The sequence below is a fragment of the Macaca fascicularis genome, chromosome 10, assembly GCF_037993035.2.
Source record: "Macaca fascicularis isolate 582-1 chromosome 10, T2T-MFA8v1.1".
Lineage (NCBI taxonomy): Eukaryota > Metazoa > Chordata > Mammalia > Primates > Cercopithecidae > Macaca > Macaca fascicularis.
The window spans coordinates 106,644,519-106,663,517 of NC_088384.1; the positions used below are offsets into that span (position 1 = coordinate 106,644,519).

General features: G+C 40.9%; 1 protein-coding gene across 3 annotated transcripts in view; it reads left to right on the forward strand.

Annotated features, from left to right (window-relative positions):
* Nucleotides 1-18,999, forward strand: part of PTPN1 (protein tyrosine phosphatase non-receptor type 1) — a 74,066-nt gene that overhangs the window by 34,717 nt on the left and 20,350 nt on the right. For 2 of the 3 annotated variants that reach the window (XM_005569339.4, XM_045363127.2), the window contains exon 2: nt 16,195-16,285. In XM_005569339.4, the coding sequence (XP_005569396.1) occupies nt 16,195-16,285 (91 nt within the window). Of the gene's footprint in view, nt 1-2,856; nt 2,971-16,194; nt 16,286-18,999 lie in introns of all 3 variants that reach the window. The other variant, XM_065523300.1, reaches the window with a different exon arrangement.

The following is an 18,999-nucleotide window of genomic DNA, read 5'->3' on the forward strand; positions in this document are numbered from 1 at the left end:
TGTATGTAGACCAAGTTATCCTTAAACTGCTAATAATGTATGATACATGTGGTTTTATGTGTACCGTCTGGCACCATTGTTCTCAGGTACTTTTTTCAGTGCCAGAACTCTTAATCCCCAGAAAGAAGCAAAAAGAAAGATGCAGGTGCAGCTAGAGGTTGTGGCCTTTGAATGATTCTGCCTTAATAAGGGTAGTCCAGCTGAGCTCAGTGGCTCACACCTGTAATCCTAGCACTTTGGGAGGCCAAGGCAGGCAGATCGCTTTGAGCCCAGGAGTTCAAGACCAGCCTGGGCAACATAGTGAGACCCCCCCTGTCTCTACAAAAGAATAGAAACAATGAGCCAGGATGTAATGTTTGTGAGGGTTGCATATGACAGCGCCTAGCTCAGACATCTGTTTGACTGTCTTCCCCACTGAAGCGCAGGCTCTGTGAGGGCAGGACTTTTGTCTTTCTTGTTAGTCTTCGTATGCTTAGTACGTGCCACATAGTTGATGCTCAGTCAATATTTGGATGAATTGAAGGGATTAATGCATTGAATCTAAACCTTGCTTTCTTAATGCATATGGCGAGTTCTTTGGAAAGCCACACAGAGGAACTTGGTTGCCTGCTTCCTCTCTTCCCCAGATTGTCTTTTTATTGTTGTGGCTTCACTGAAGCACTCTCGTTTCAAATAATTTTGGGCATTGGTCATATTTTATTCTCTGTTCCTTCTTCATCCTTACCCCTCAGATGGTATGTAGAAAAGTACACTACATCTAGAAAGCACTTCATAAACTCATTTGGTTGATAATACTACATATGCCTTTTCCTTGGTTCTGGTAGCAGAATCTTGTGCTGCTCTTGGAATATAGAAGAAATTCTTAACCAAAGCCAGTTTCATTTTGATGTTCTATTTTCCTTCCATTCACACTCCAATTGTTCACCAAAGTATCATCCCTGTTTTGTGAGGATGGTTCTCCATACTTCAGGGTAGGAGTATCATGTGGGTTCCTATGGTACCTTTCTCCCTGGGACCATGGAGGGCAGAAGCTGGTGATTGGTAGTCTGGTTCCCGGTAAGGAAAGCTGTGAGCTTTCCACTTGCAGATGTCTGCCAACTACATGTGTCCTTAGTCAACTGTACCACTGTCCTCCGGCAAACAGCCAGAAGCCCAGGGCCTGAAGTTCTTAAGCTGTCATTATGGAAAGCAGAAGGTAAACAAAACAGAAGTGAAAGTAGATTTAATTTTTTAGACTGTTCTCTTACAGGAATGGTTTTGTGGTTCTCAGCATTTAAAAAAAATAGTGGTTCCAATATGTTTTATTGACATCAATTACTGTAAGTCTGATTCATTTTCTGCCTATTGATTTCTACCCAAGGTGAAATTCTTGACATTTAACAGAAAACATAAGTGATTTTTTAAAAGCAGACAATATTAAGGACTGTAAAAATAAGATTTAAAATCAAGGACACTTGAAAAAGCAATTTTTATATCTTTGATAACGATTCTATTCTAATTCTTTGTATAAATAATATAAATAAAGGCTCTGGTAGCTTACTATATTGAAGTTGGTGTGCTATTTCTAAATTCTGGTTTTAGGCCCAAATTCATTTTATCTGCGTTAACTTTTCTTTCTTTTTTTTTTTTTTTTTTTGAGAGAGTGTCACTCTGTCACCTAGGCTAGAGTGCAATGGTATGATCTCGGCTCACTGCAGCCTCCGCCTCCCGGGTTCAAGCGATTCTCCTGCCTCAGCCTCCTGAGTAGCTGGGATTACAGGTGCGTGCCACCACGCCCAGCTAATTTTTGTATTTTTAGTAGAGACGGGGTTTCACTATGTTGGTCAGGCTGGTCTCAAACTCCTGACCTTGTGATCCGCCTGCCTCGGCCTCTGAAAGTGCTGGGATTACAGGTGTGAGCCACCGCCCCCGGCCGCGTTAAAATTTTTCAGTGGTAGACCACCATGTCAATATGTTGCTTCTACTGATAACAGTATTTTCTTAAAGATAGGATGCTCCATTCCAGATGAATCTCATTCTAGCTGGAAAATAATTTTTCAGTTCTGAAACTACATCAGGCCTCAGGGAATCAAAAATAGCTATTAGCCACACACATATAAAGTGGCTTTGCTTTGTAAATGATTTAGGGTCACCATCAATGACAGTGGTCCGTTTTTATTGAATTTTTAAGAGTTTCTTAAATGGCTGCATAACCATAGAGTTTTAAAAAATTAAGTAAATGACCATGTTAATGCTCTATTAAGCCTCCAAACAATATTGTAGTTTACTTTGAAGATTTTTTTATTCTCAACATCCTGCATCTTGACCCTTTGCCTCCGTGTCTCAGTGCTGCTTATTTTGAGGTATGGACTGGAGTCCGTTTATCCCCCTTGTTTTTGAACTGCTCTGTTTTGTGTTTCATTATTCGTGCTGCATCGTGGGCACATTCCTCTGTAGTAGCTTTCAATCTGCTCATGCTTTGACTGGGTTTAATCTAGCATTTATCCTATCTCTTGAGGTTTTTAAAAAATTTTTCATGATTATTCATTTTATTTCCAGGATTTATCATTTCTTCAGTCGCATCTCCTTGTTCTGGTTTTACTTCTTCCTGTTTTTATTCATAACATCTTTTTCATACACGATTCCTTCATGTATTTCTAATCTTAAATATATTTATTTGCTTATTTTATTCTTTTTTTTTTTTTTGAGACAAGGTCTTACTCTGCCACCAGGCTGGAGTGCAGTGACATAGTCATAGTTCACTGCAGCCTCAACTACTTGGACTCAAGTGACCTTCCCACCTCAGCCTCCCAGGTAGCTAGGACTACAGGTGTGAGAGCCACCACACCCAGCTAATTTTTGTTTGTTTGTTTGTAGGGATGGGCTCTTACTATGTTGCCCAGGCTGGTCTTGAATTCCTGGGCTCACGTGATCTGCCCTTGGCCTCCTCAAGTGCTGAGATTATAGGCGTGAACCACTGCACGTGGCCAAGTATGTTTATTTATTTATTTATTTATTTTAATTTGAGAGGGAATCTCGCTCTGTTGTGTCCAGGCTGTAGTGCAGTGGCACAATCTCAGCTCACTGCAACCTCTGCCTCCTGGGTTCATGCGATTCTCTTGCCTCAGCCTCCTGAGTAGCTGGGCTTACAGGTGCGTGCCACCACACCTAGCTAATTTTTGTATTTTTAGTAGAGGTGGGGTTTTACCCTGTTGGCCAGGCTGGTCTTGAACTCGTGACCTAAAGTGATCCGCCCGCCCTGGCCTCCCAAAGTGCTGGGATTACAGGCATGAGCCACCACGCCTGGCCCAAGTATGTTTATTTTTAAAGTCCCCAACAACTTTACAATAAATTGCATATGGAATGGATTTTTCTTCTAGTTGATTTGTTGGTTATCTTTTGTAGAACTAACTAGTTATCTTCTGCGTTTGATACCTTGCTTGTAGGTCATTTTGAGTTGGGAGCCTTTTGTTTTCATTCTCATGCTGTTTTCGAGCCTAGCTGTGCCTTTATGGTTTTCTCTAAATTTAATTGACCATTGTTTTATGTTTGGAGCAGTGGGTGTACATCAGAGCGTGAAACGAGCCCCAACGTCTCTACCAGGAGGTCTCCATGCCAGTTTCACGAAGCATTTTTTCATACTCTCATTCCTGCCCTTATCTCTTGATTTGTGGGAAGTTTGTAAAGCAGTTGATTATTTTTTTCCATGTAGTTTTCCAAGTGCACATAATTGTTCTGTTAGTGATTTGTAGCTCCAGTATCTATTAACCTTGCCCCAGACCACTGTACAAGCAGACCCAATGCTTCCTCCAGCTGTGGCAGGGACAGTTACTTGGTACCCTGCTGCCTTTTCAATGCTGACCAGTTTTGCTCCTTCCTCCCCTCAACCCCTGTCTCTCATTCAACTATCACATAAGATTCTGGTTTGCTTTTTAGTATGTGTTCTTATTCAGTACATAGTCATTTTAAAATTTAAAACAAAACACACTTGGTACTGATTAGCTTAATTTTAAGCTTTTTCTTTATTATTAAACAGTGTAGTTTATCTTAGCATTTAATATTAAGTATTTGACTTATTTCATATTGCTTATATGAATGTATATGTAAATTAAAAAATATTTTCCTAACATTTTTGTAGTACATATATATTGTTTCATTAACTTTCATATATGAAGGATATAGCTTTGCTTTTTTTTTTTTTTTTTTTTTGAGACGGAGTCTCGCTCTGTCGCCCAGGCTGGAGTGCAGTGGCGCTATCTCGGCTCACTGCAAGCTCCGCCTCCCGGGTTTACGCCATTCTCCTGCCTCAGCCTCCCGAGTAGCTGGGACTACAGGCGCCCGCCACCTCGCCCGGCTAATTTTTTTGTATTTTTAGTAGAGACGGGGTTTCATTGTGTTAGCCAGGATGGTCTCGATCTCCTGACCTCATGATCCGCCCGTCTTGGCCTCCCAAAGTGCTGGGATTACAGGCTTGAGCCACCGCCCCCGGCCAGCTTTGCTTTTGACTTGGAAGATATTGAACCTCTGATGATTTGTGTATTCCTCAGAGTATACTTTGTTACACAGAAGTTTTCTCATTTGTAATGAGATTTGTGATTAACAAAATTTGTTCAAGATGCATTACTTTGAAGATCTGGTTTCTAAAATTTTATGCTAGCCACCCCACCCCCCTTCTATATATATCTCCCTATTCAGCGACTACTGCAAGAGTTCCAGGAAATGTACACCGTGTGTTCACTTACTGCATTTTAAATCATTGCCTTTACTATACTTCTGCATTTCCCTTCAATCTAGCTCTGTCTGTACATTTCTGAGAGCCAGTAGCTTCCCTAAAGAACCAGGTAACAACTCGAACAATCAAATTAGACAACCATTTGTAGAATGGAGGTTCCAGGAGAGCTTAGAAGATATGATGGGTGCTAAGGGACTTTGTCGTTCCCTGAAGTTCCAGTGAGTAAAACGTACCCTTGGAATTTTTTCTTCCTTTAGACTTTTAAAACAGAGATCACTGTCAAAAATTACTCTTTCTGCTTTGAATCCATGTTTTAGTAACTATTTTGGCACTGTTTGGTCAGAAGCCTGTGTGGGTCAACTGCAAATAAATAAATAAATAAAATGTAATTTCAGTAACTTCCATTTTGTAACAAGTAATTGAGAAAATAGGATTGGATCAGATATTTGCTTATACATACTCCCTTTCAGGAGCACTTCTGTTCTGTTCTGTAAAGAATGTTGGTATATTGTTAAGGACACTAAGCTTTGGGAACCTTTAGAAGCATCCATTAATTCTGTTAACAAAATTATGTTGAGTGCCTACTTTGGGCCTGGGCCTATGTTAGGAGGGGACACTAAGGTGAGAGTCCAAAGCACTTCTTCTCAGACTCCTGGCTGCTAATGGGTTGCTGTCTCTACTTCTTCACTTAGCAGATAGCTTTAAAATGAGTAATGCATTTTTACCGTGGAGCCTCTAAGAGACATTCACCCAATTGTGGAGCGAGGAGAAGGGTGTTAAACCCAGATTGTGATGTTTCGCTTGATGAAGTGCTTAATGTAAACATAGAAATATTTCCACAAGGCTAAACTGGCTTTTATGCCTGTGTTTTCAGGAGAAATAGAAATCTCTAATCAAACATTGTCAGCTTTTCACCCAAGTTTGACTTTTTGCCTAATTGAATTTGGGAGGTGTTTGAATAATGGATATTGAGCTTTCCTGAATAAATATAAAAATTAATTAACTCCAGGCTCTAATTCATTCTGTTACCAGAGCTTTATGTTACCCCTTTGCATTCATTGGGAGATCATCGATTATCTTCTTAAATGAGTGGGGGAGGATGGGAAATGAGGAAGAGCTGTAGAAACTATTCAGGTGAGGAAGGTTTCTGCCCTGCTCACTTCCTTCACCCTTTTAAAATCTCCAGCTCAGCAGATGCTTTGTTTAAACTTGATCAAGTGTTTGTGAATCTTCCTAGCCTAGCTAAATCATAACTTTGGAAAGACTTGCTTTTTTCTCCCATGACAATGGTTTACCACAGAAATGATTCAGATCACTTTGGGTGCCTGATGCCTATGTAAAGTGATACAGTAAAATGGAAACCATTTACCTGTAAGCTTTGGGCACACCCAGGCCTGCTTCAGGAACACATGATCAGGCTTGCACTCTAGGAGAGCCATACACATTTGACATCTATGATGTGTGGCGTTTTATTCTATCACATTTCTGAAATCTACACTAGGAGCAAGGAGGCTGTTAAAAAAACCGCTGAGGTATGGACTAAGGGAAGGAGGGATCCGTAAAGAATCTGTTTGTTACCTGTTGATACCATTTCCCATTGGTAAAATTTCCAATTTAGTGTGATCCAGCGCTGAAATGTTGAGGCAGACACTGAATGATTCCTGACATCTTTATTGTTTTTGTTTAGGGGACTCTTCTGGGAATCTGTTTCATGGCAAGTTTATTATTCCCTTTTGGTTTGGCTCATCAGTTTACCCAACAGTCATCTTACCAGTTTTAAAGGCTTTTATTTTATTTCGTTTTCTCTGTGGAAATTTTACACATTCAGTAGATTAGAAGTATTTATTTAATCTTTGGTTAGCATAATAAAAGATCTTCTAGGGACATTTTGTGCTTGCAGTGGAAGGCTAGTTAAATGTGTTCATTAGTCATGAATCTGCTTTTTCTATAGCTGTTGGAAAGTTAGCTTACCTATGATACAGTTGTAGAATACAGAAATCTTGTTTTGCTGTTATGGTATGGTTACTTTCTTCCAAACCACTAATGTTATAGTTACCTTTTATTGTATAGGTCCTATCATCCCTCAATTTTAAGACTCTAAGCCTGGCATTTTATCTTACAAAATGAAATATAAAGACTTGTACTCAGAGTATGTGTATGTTTTCCATGTACCATTCTAAAATAGGGAAAGATGAGGGATTCACCAGAAACTGTGATTTCTAATAAATTATCCAGAAACCGATCCCTTCTCACCTCTTCTGTTACTGTCACTGTGGTTTCAGCCACCAACATCCTTTGCTGCATTGTTACCTTAGCTTCCTGACTGTATCCTTCCTTACACCATTGATCCCTGCAATCCTATCTGCATGTAGCAGCCAGAAGGGATCCACTTACTGCTGTGAGCAGAAATCCTCGGCCAGGTGCAGTGGCTCATGCCTGTAATCTCAGCACTTTGGGAGGCTGAGACTGGAGAATTGTTTGAGCCCTGGAGTTTGAGACCAGCCTCCAACTGGGTAATATAATGAGACCTCATCTCTACCAAAAAAAAAAAAAATTTTTTTAACTAGCCAGGTATAGTACTAATATACCTGTTCTGGGATCCAGCATGCTCTCCCTGACCTGCAGCTTCATCTCCACCACTTAGCCCCTCACTCCCACCACAATGGCTTTCTTCTCTTCCTCAGACATGCCAAGCGTCCTCCTACCTGGAATATTCCCCCCCAGACATTCCCATGGCTCACTCCCTCACCTTCGTCAGATCTCTGTTACAGTGTCACTTTTACTGGAAGGTCTTTTGTGACCATCCTACTTATCATAAAAAAAAAAAACCTCCCCAACTTTCTCCTTTTATTTCCTCTACTTGATTTTTCAGTTTAGTACTTATCAGCTGACATATATTTTGTCTTTCTGTCTCTCTCTCTCATAGAAGGTAAATTCTATAAAGGAAGGACTTTTTGTGTTTGGTTCTTTGCTGTAGCTCCAATATTCAAAACAGTGCCTGACACACATTAGGCCCTTTATACTTGTTGAATAAATGTTGACACTCTGATATCTAATTTTTATCTAGTGACTAATACGAAAACTATGGAGTGATAATAAAAGCATTACCTTAGTAGACTGGAAAGGGATGAGCCCTAGGATGAACTTTCTGCCTGGCGATCTTGCTGAGTTTAGGATGCAGATTGGGGTTCAAAGGAGGCTGAAATGGCTAGGATTTGCAGAGCAGGGTACTAAGGATGAGCAGGCTGTGACAGAAAGAACTCCAGAAATCTGCAAAGGGATCACCTTGAGTCTGGCTGGATACAGTATACACTTGCTAGGGTGTATCTTCATGAGCTTGGATAAAGAACAACTGTTGGGGAATGGATAATTCCCAGCACTCATTCAAGTCTGCATCGGCCAGAATGGAGAGACAGACCTCCGTAATACATAGGATATTTGGTAGAAATATTCAACCGAAAACCGTCAGATACACAAGAAGTAATAATAATAAGCAAACAATGTGATGCTAAGCTAGAAGAAAAATCAGACATAGAAACAAGCCCAGAAATGACAGATGATAAATTAGCAGATAAAGACATTAAGACAGCTGTTATAAATAACTTAGTAGATTTAAAGAAAAACAACATAATGAGGATAATGGAAGAAAAAGAACCAAATACCATTTCTAAAGAAGAAAAATACAGTATCTGAAATGAGACTTTAACTGGATAGGATTAGTAGCAGTTTAGGCACTGCAGAAGAAAAAAAACAGTGAACATCTATATGAGAATATACCCAAGTGAAGTACAGAGAGGAAAAAAATGTGGATTGGGGCGATCCTTAGTGACATATGGAACAATATTAAACAAGTCTGCCCCCAAAATACTTGAAGGAATAATGTTCAAATTTTTTCCAGGTTTAATGAAAACTATAAGGCAACAGATTCAAGCATTTCAACAAACCTTCAGCAAAATAAAAAAAACCAAAGTAGGCCTGGTACAGTGTCTCATGCCTGCAATCCCAGCACTTTGGGAGCCTGAGTCAGGAGGATCGCTTGAGATCTGCTTGGGCAACATAGCCAGACCCTGTCTCTACAAAAAATAAAATGAAATAAATTGGCTGGATGTGCTGGTCCACACCTGTAATTCTAGCTAGCCTGGAGGCTAAGGAGGGAGGATTGCCTGAGCCCAGTAGTTCAAGGCTGGAGTGAGCTAGGACCGCCACTGCACTCCAGCCTAGGCAACAGCAAGACCACATCTCTCAAAAAAAAAAAAAAAAAAAAAAAAGGCAGTGAAATAAAGACTTATTTGGGGAAAAAATAAAGGCAGAATATTTGTTGCTAGCAGACTAGCATAAAAAAAAAAAGGAAGTCCTTGAAGCAGAAGAGAAATAATAAAAGATGGAAATTTGGATATATCTAAAAGAATGAGGACTGCTAAAAGTGACATATAAATATGAAATATATTTTTATCATTTTAAAATTTATTTAAAGCAAAAGTAATATATTTATAACACAGAAGTAAAGATGTATGATAATAGCATAAAGGGTAAGTGGACAATTGCTGTTGTCATATTTTTGGTAAAATGCGCTATTATTTGAAAGTAGACCATTATGAATTCAATGCATATTGTAAACCAGATGGAACCGCTAAAGGTGAAAATAAAGAGATATGGCTAATGTGCCAATGGTAGAGATAAGATAGATGGAAAAAAAAGGAAAACATTCAAAGGAAGGCAGAGATAGGGGAAAAAGGAACAAAGATCAAATGAGTCAAATAGAAAGCAACTAAACTAGCAACATGGCAGATTTAAATCCAGCCATGCCAATCATTATATTAAATGTAAATATTCTAAATACCTGAATTAAAGGATGAAGATTGTCAGATTAGATTGAAAAAGCATGACCCAACTACATACTGTCTGTAAGAAATTAGAAAAAGCACAAATTAAATCCAAAGTAAGAAGAAGAAAGGAAATAAGAGTAGAAGTTAATGAAGTATAAAACAAAGAGCAAAGAAAATCAATTAAATTGAAAAGCTGGTTCTTTGTAAAGGTCAATAAAATTGATAAATTTCTAGCTAAACTGGCCAAGAAAAAAGAGAAGACATACAAATTAACAGTATCGGGAAGAAAAACAGAGAATTCAAAGTATTATGCAAACTGTGTGTAGTAAATGCAGTAAGTTAGATAGATGGTATGGAAAAAAATGTGAACAATACAAAGCAGACTGTGGTTGCCCTTGGTGGCAGTAGGCGAGTGGGAGTGGAAGGTTGAATTGACTGGAACCAGAAGCACAAGTGAACTTTTTGGGGTGATGGAAATGTTTTGTATCTTGGTTGCATTGATAGTTAAATGGTTGTAGACATTGCTTAAAACTCACTGAACCCTTAAGTGGGTATGTTTTATTATTTGTAAAATATACCTTAAAGGCAGTTTTAAAAACTTACTCAAGTACATACTTAAGATCTTTGCATTTTACTCTGAGTATACCTTAATTTTAAAATCTATTTTTTTAAAAGTATTACGTAGATACCTTTTATTTTCTCAATGTCTTTGTTAAATGACATCTCCACGTTTTCCTTCTTCCATCTCTTCTTTTTTTTTTATTTTTCTCTCAGGCATGCACACACACACCAAAAAAAGTACATATGCATAATCCTTTTGGCTGAATAAAATCAGTTGCAACTGTTATTGACATTTTGGCCCTTATTTGCTCCGAGTATATATTCGTTAGCCGAGTGGTTTATCTGTATCAGATATTTCTTACATCTTCATCCAGTCACACCAGCTGGACTGACCAGATTGTTTTTCACTTCAAGGGCAGAATTTGTACTCACTGCTGAATGCTTCCAAATGATAAGTAGAACAACAAATTTAAGACCTAGATTTTTACTCTTTCAGGTTTTTTTTTTTCTCTCTCTGTGCTGTATGGCGTTTCCCAGAAAGCTTAATCTCATCTGTAAGTGATGCAGTGGACGTGTTACTATTGGATTAATTTATTTACTTTTAGGTAGGTTTGTAATCTGTCATCATGCTGTCGTTTTTTCGTGTGGGGTTTGTTTTTGTTTTTGAGACAGGGTCTCGCTCTGTTGCCCAGGTTAGGGAGGCTAGAGTGCAGTGATGCATTTGTGGGTCACTGTAACCTCAATCTCCTGGGCTCAAGTGATCCTCCTGCCTCAACCCCTTGTGTAGATGGGACCACAGGTGCACGCCACCACACCCGGCTAATTTTTTAAGTTTATTGTAGAGACGAGGTATCATTTTTTTGCCCAAGGCTGATCTCGAACTCCTGGGCTTAAACAATCCTCCGACCTCGGCTCCCAAAGTGCAGGGATTACAGACGTGAGCCACCACTCCCAGCTCCATCATTCTGTTATTAGTTGCTTTCTAGTATGAGTCAAAAACTCTTACCTGCCATTTTATAGTTTTGTAAATAAATAAGCAGAATAGCAGAATGTGGACATTTTTAAAAATCTAAGTTGAATATGCACATGACTCAAGGAGTCAAATAGTACCTTAATCGGTTTATGATAATATCCAGTGGTTTGACTGGGTGCGGTGGCTCACACTTGTAATCCCAGCACCTTGGGAGGCCGAGGCAGGTGGATCACCTGAAGTTAGGAGTTCGAGACCAGTCTGACCTACATGGTAAAACCCTGTCTGTTTACTAAAATACAAAATTAGCCAGGCATGGTGGTGCATGCCTATAATCCCAGCTACATGGAAGGCTGAGGCAGGAGAATTGCTTGAACCCAGGAGGCAGAGGTTGCAGTAAGCCGAAATCGCACTATTTCAGAACAATTTTCCATAATATCAGTGAGTGCTGTCCAGTAGACATATAATACAACCCACATACTTGATTTTACCTTTTCTTGTAGCCATAGTAAAAAAGGTCAAAAGAAGCAGATGAAATTAATAGGCTGGACAACAAGAGCAAAACCCCATCATTTGAAAAAAACAAAATCTGGTGGTTTGCCGCCCCCACCTCAGACCATTTCTCTGGTCTTTCTCATCAACCACCACTCCCAGTCTTTGTTCTGCTGATTGATTACAGCTTGTTTGTATCTCCATATTTCTAAGCAAAATGTTTATCTTTTTTAAACTTATACATTCTTTTTATTTTTCAGAGACAGGGTCTTAACTCTGTCGCCCAGGCTGGAGTACAGTGGCACCACCGTAGCTCACTGCAGCCTTGAACTCCTGGGCTCAAGCGGTCTTCCCGCCTCAGCCTCTCAGGTAGCTGAGACTACAGGCACATACCACCGTGCCCACCTCAAAATGTTTATCTTTTGGTATATTAATCGAGACCATTACTAAGGTGGAGGATTTAGTTTTCTTAAACAGCCATCCCCTTTCTTTTCCTTCCCTCTGCTTCACCTCCCCCATTCTCCCAATGTTTTACCTTTTGGTTAAATCGGTACTCATTGTTTACATTATTTGCCTCTGTACGTAGTCACAGATAGTATTGTACTGTATTGTGTTTCTTTTTTAAACATTTCTGTTGTTAATAATTGACTTTTTAATTTTTTTCCTATTTTGTTTTTTAAATAGATGGGATCTTACTATGTTGCCCAGTCTAGAGTTCAGTGGCTCTTTGTGGACACGATCCCACTGCTGATCAGTATAGGAATTTCCACCTGCTCTATTTCCAACCTGGGCCTGTTCACCCCTTCTTAGGCAACCTGGTGGTCCCCCATTCCTGGGAGGTCAACATAATGATGCCAAACTTAGTGTGAACATCCAATCGGCATAGCGCATGCAGCCCAGGACTTCTGGGCTCAAGCAATCCTCCCTCCTGCATAGCTGAGACTACAGATACTTGTCACCACGCTGGGTTAATTTTTATATTTTTTGTAGAGGTGGGTTTTGCCATGTTGTCCAGACTCATCTCAAACTTCTCAGCTCAAGTGAGCCTCCTGCCCCAGCTTCCCAAGTAGCTGGGATTATAGATGCATGCCACCATACCCCATGATAATTGCCTTCTTTTTTATTTGCATAGTTTTCTTTGTACCTTTTGCTAATCTTCCCATATCTTCTTATAGCCTTACAGAACAATTTTCCACAAGATCAGGGAGTGCTGTCCAGTAGACGCATATTACAACCCACATACATGATTTTCCCTTTTCTTGTAGCCGTGGTAAAAAAGGTCAAAAGAAGCAGATGAAATTAATAGTATCTTTTACTTAACCCAGTTTGTTCAAAATGTTATTTCAATAAATGGTCAGTATTTAAAATACTTGAGATATTTTGCTTTTATTATTTCTTTTGTTACTAAGTCTTCAAAATCCAATGCATATTTACACTTACAGAACATCTCTTGTCAGACTGGCCACATGTGGCTCGGGGTTACTGTATTGGACAGAGCGGTTTCAGTTTCAAGTTTTTCCTTGGAGACATCCCACTTGCAATTTCCATTCTCTGTGTATCTAGGTGGTTGGTCTATAGACTTGCCACTCACAGCTGTCATCTTGAGACTTTCTTTGCTTTTCTTCTCTACTGGATATCCAGTTTCCTGAATTTCAGGTCTTCTCGTTTTCCTCTGGTAGTTTTGTTAGGTCATGGTTGGTATGGCATGGTTGGGATAGCGTGTTCACACAGCTATCTCGTGAGTCATACTCCTCCAATCCAGCCTGCTCACTTCCCGTGTCTGTCATGTAGTTGTCACCGTGCTGTCTCTCCCTCCAGTTTTTGCAGAAATTTCCTTTGTCTTCACTCTTGGGTCTTTCTCCCCCACCCCCCGTGTATCCTATATCTTTCTCTTTCTTGGTTTATTTAATCACTCAGGTGGAAAAGATGCTCCGGTGATTACTGAGAAAAGGGGAGCATGAATGATAAAGGTATTGAGACCTTACACATCAGGGAATTTTTTTTTTTTTTTTTGAGATGTAGTTTTGCTCTTGCTGTCCAGGCTGGAGTGCAGTGGCGCCATCTCAGCTCACTGCAACCTCTGCCTCCTGGGTTCAAGTGATTCTCCTGCCTCAGCCTCCCGAGTAGCTGGGATTACAGGCACCCGCCACCACGCCCAGCTAATTTTTGTATTTTTAATAGAGACGGGATTTCACTATGTTGGCCAGGCTGGTCTTGAACTCCTACCTCAGGCGATCCACCCACCTTGGAATGTTTTTGTTGTCCCTTCTCATTTCATGTCTGTTGGGCTAGGTATAGAATTCCAGGTGGAAATCATTGTTCTTAGAATCTTGAAGGCATTGCTTCATTGCTGGCCAGCTTTCAGTGTTCTTGCAAAGTCTGAAGCTATGCTAATCACCCCATCCTTTGAAAGTGAACTGTTTTTTCTTCCCAGAAACGTACAGAACATTCTCTTTGTCCGCAGAATTCTGGGATTGCAATTACTGTGCCTTAGAATGGGTCTGTTTTTGTCATTAGGCAGAGTACTGGATGGGTTGGGGAGGTTTTCTTGAATTACTTTTTGATGTTTTCTTTCCTTGTATTTTTTTGTTTGCTAATTTTCTATTTTTTTTCTTGACTTTACTTTCTTGGGCAGGGGGATTTCTTCTACTTCTATTTGATTCTTCAGTTGAACTTGTCATTTTTGCTATCTTGTTTTTAAGTTTCGAGAGACATCTTTATTTTATATAACATTCTGTTCTTAATACGTAGATGCAAGATGACTTTTCTTTCTTAGTATATTAGTATATATTTTAAATCTTTCTATTCTCTGCAGTTTGTTTCCTCTAAGGGTTGTTTTTTTTTTTTTTCTGGTTTTTGTTTTTTGTTTTTTTGTTAGAGACTTTCCTGTTATATCTGATCATCAGTGGTATCTGCATGTGGTGGAGAGTAAGGGCTTATTGGAGTGTGTGAGTCTTGAGCAGGGGTAAGGGGCCTGTCAACACTGCGCTAGCCACAGGGCCTCTAGGGAGGCTGCCGGTTGTGCAGTCTGAGGATGTCTTTTGGTTGTGCCTTTTGCCTGGTCAGATTATCTAGAGATGTTCTGCCTCCTACTTGGAGGAGAAGGGTCTAGCGGCCAGCAGTGTGAGTGTCTCTTGGGGAAAAGGACTTGAGTTCCTGGTGTTTGGCTTGTGCATGGCCGCTCTTACCCCATTTTTGGTGGAGCGCTCACATCTTCCACTGTGCCAGCAGTCTTGCTGCAGTTCATAGACCTCCTGGTTTACATTTTTCCAGAAAGTATGTCTTTAGATTTCTGCAGAAGTCTGAGGAGCCTGGAAGGAGCTTGGGGAATGAGATGGCAATCCAGGTCTTCCCAGATGGCTCTACCTTTGTCCCCTGCAGGGAATCCCACTCCTGCATGGGAGCACAGCCAGAGCCTTTGGAGGAATCTGGAGTGAAAATCTCGGGCAGTCTGGCTTTCTTTTTTTTTTTTTTTTTTTTTGAGACGGAGTCTCGCTCTGTCGCCCAAGCTGGAGTGCAGTGGCCGGATCTCAGTTCACTGCAACTCTGCCGCCCGAGTTTACGCCATTCTCCTGCCTCAGCCTCCCGAGTAGCTGGGACTACAGGCGCCTGCCACCTCGCCCGGCTAGTTTTTTTTTTTTTTTTGTATTTTTTAGTAGAGACGGGGTTTCACCGTGTTAGCCAGGATGGTCTTGATCTCCTGACCTCGTGATCCGCCCGTCTCGGCCTCCCAAAGTGCTGGGATTACAGGCTTGAGCCACCGCGCCCGGCCGGCAGTCTGGCTTTCTTACTGTTCACTTGTAATTTTGCTTTCTCACAACTGCCAACCGCTAATCAGCCTGATTTCCAGCTTCCAGAATTCTATTGCTGTTGTCTGCTCTCCTATTCCCACCATGGGGGATGGTGTCTTTTTTTTTAAATTATGGTTAAAATATACAAAACATAAAGTGTTCCATTTTAGCCATTTTTAGGTACACAGTTTAGTGGCAGTAAGTACATTCACGTTGTTTTGTGTATTTTATTTTTTAGTAATAAAACAAATACAAATAAAAGATTGTTTAATGTGATTATAGTGGAATTTTAGGTGTGATCAGGAGCCATGGTGTAGTCTTCCATTGAAACAGGGGTGATAGGATTTGTTTACCACCTCCTAGGAAAGCAGCTGGATAGTTTGTTGGCATAAAAGTACATTTTATCTATTTTTAATAATCGTAGCTTTATAGAAATTGCAGTTGGAACTCCCAGGCCTGGCTTTCAAGGCTCTCCGTGATCTGGGCTACCCACCGTGTCCTCCAGCCGTCTGTCATACCTCCTACTGCCCACTCACTGTTCCTGGCATGAGATGCGATCTCCAGCCCCCATGCCTTTGCTGTGCGGAGTGTTCCAGAGTAAATTGTCCCTCCTGTCTGTCTCTCTGCCCTCTTCCTCATCTTTCCATCTTCCTGCCCCACATCACTGCCTCCCACCCCAGGCCTGTGCTCGTTCCTCCTTGGTTTTCCCCCATGACCTGATACATACCTCTGAATTATCACCTTGCGTTTCCCATACTGTCCAGCTCTCTTTGATGTCTGTTTCTTTGCTGAGTCTTCCTCAGTGCCTGGCAGTCAGTTAAATGTCTTTATTCTTTTTTGTAGGATATCCGACACGAAGCCAGTGACTTCCCATGTAGAGTGGCCAAGCTTCCTAAGAACAAAAACCGAAATAGGTACAGAGACGTCAGTCCCTGTAAGTATCCACGTGGCTGGTACCAGTCTTGCTCTTCCTCTGCTGCAGGCCCTTTTAGTCAAGATTCCTTTCGCCTCGGGGTTTGGTATAATAAGAAATATAATAATAAATCAATGTAGCAGAGGTTTATGACTTGATTGTTTCCTATAGTAAAGGCATTAGAGACGTATAGTAATGGCTCATTTTTCCACCATTATAGAAGGGCTGAGGTTTCAGTTTCTGGAAAATTCAGTGAAGTTCAAAGCACTTTTTTTTAGCTTTGACTGTTTTTGTGATGAATCATTGTCCTACCAGCTGAAGCAGAGGATAGCAGGCATAATAAAAGCTTTTCTGGATGACTCAGCAGTAGCGTCATTAGAGCACAAGCACTGTGTTCAGCTGTAGTGAAGCCCCACACAGGCCTTCAGGGGTGGGCACTGTTGTCCCCTGCACTGAATATGCAAGGCATCTCTGCTTGGAGTCCCCACTGCCTCCACCCCTGCCAACCTCGTCATTTTTCTCCCTCTTTCCTGCTGTTAGTTCTTCCTAAGATTGTCAGTGTGCCTGCTGGCCTGTGGCAGCCCTGTCCGCCTTCTGAGTGATTGGCTGTCAATCTGCCGGTAGCTGAAAAGTAAATAACTTAACATGTTAGGATTTGCATAAAGCAAGGAAAACTGGAATGAGTACAGGACGTGAACTGCGCCATCTCCTCTAGGCCACAGAGGCTTTTTTGAACCCCCTCCAGGTCTTTAGACATTGTCAGGCAGTGAGGGGTCATAGCTGCCAATGTCTCCGTGGTAGTATGCTCTGCCAGGGATGTAGAAGATTATCCAGTCATTCCTCCAGTGAGCACTTCCTGCAGGTCCTGTGCCCATGGCTGGGAGTGGTGGCTGTCATTGTTCTCTGCCAGAAGGGTTAGCAGTGCATCCTGATCTGACTTAGGTGGCGCCCAGATTCCTGGAAGGGGTCTAAAAATGGACTTAGACTTGGTGTAGAACGTGTGCCTCTTGGCTTGCCACCATGGTTCCCTGCCTGGTTTTGTGTGTCAGCTCTGCCACTTAGAGCTGAGTGGCTTTGGGCAGGTTGTTCTCTCTCATAGGAGTGTGTGAAGATGAGGCAACATAAACCGCTTAGCCCAGCGCCCAGTACCTCACGCAGACATAAGTGCTCAATAAATGTTGTCGGTGGTGGGGATGGTTGTCACCAACATCTGAAGTGCACTTCTAGGTCATCAGGTGACATGATTGGCGCCAACACATGGTACTCTTGATTTAGCACGTCTCAGCTGAGGCACCTCATTGATATTTGTTTAAAAACAAAAAGAAAAAGCCTTGAGGATTCTGCTGTGAAGTCCTGCCAGAAACCTCCAGACCGCTGATCAGAACGCAACAGAACCATCACCGTTCACCTCTTTCACATGGTGCCAGGATACCCTGGGTCTCTAGCTTTTGCTGTACTTGCTCTAATTAGGGAATAATCTTGTCTTTAATATTCCTTTGCTACATTTTTTAACATTTCTTATCTAAATGGTTTTATGAATCAGTTTTACAGAGAAAAAAAACAGTTTAAAAAATATTCTTCCAGGGGCTGGTCCAAGTACAGTAGTGTTTACAACTATATGATCACAACCAGTTACAGATTTCTTTGTTCCTTCTCCATCCCCACTGCTTTACTTGACTAGCCAAAAAAATAAAAAATAAAAATTCTTCCAGGGAAACAATTCTCCAGCTTTTTCACTCCCAATCCCACTCGTCTTATCTTTCTCCCCTACTCCTATCCTCCAGTAGAAACAGTCATTTGCTGTGAAGGTTATGGGGAAGAATGAGTCAAGGTAGAAGGTCACCTGCTGCCCAGCTCACGGTGCTGCTGGTGATGACAGCAGTCCACAGTTACAGGCACTTGCTGAACGAGGCTCTGTATACACCTCAGCTCATTGACTCTTCCCACAACCCTCTTGTCACCTACCGTTTAGCAAGTTAAAAAAACCAAGGCTCTGAGGTGAGTTGTTTGCCCAGAGTCACCCAGTGCTGTTTGAACCCACTCACATAACCCACCAATACCATTACATAATTTTTTGAGGTCTTTTATCTCTATGATCCACTTAAAAATTATCCAAGTATCTTTATTTGTACTAAGCGTCCATAATGAGAAACAGTATTCCAGATGGTGGCTGGTTCTCAAAGACATCTCTCTTTGGAATCCTCCTTTAGAACAAAAAGCCCCAGACCACTTATCCCCATTCATGTCTCCTTTCCCCTTTGGACGCAGGGAGAAGGTACTATTTATGGGTGGTCACCTGAGTTTATTGTCCCTTGTGCTGTGCCAGAAATAAAGGTCCCCACCTGCTCTTATTAGCTCTACTAACAGGATAAGGAAAGTGGCCCTCAGGGAGCTACTGCTTTTGTGACAAACAAATGATACAAGAAAAAAAGTGGCTTTTTTCTTTTAGTGATCTGGGGCAGAACTTCCAAATGAGAGTTTATTTCTAAAAACCAAAAGGTACATTTAATATGCTTTCAGTGTTTGGGTTTAAATTCTCTTTCAAATGTCTTTGTGATATGCTCTGAATTTTAAAAATTTAGAATCATTGAAGTTCATTATACTTGAACTTAAAAAAAAAAAAAAAAACCTTGTATAAAGGTCAAGGTATGACTTCATGCTGCTGTGTACTTAGGTTATTTAATCTTGAAACTACTGGACAGAGGTGAGGTTGAAGTTCGATCTTAAATCCTACC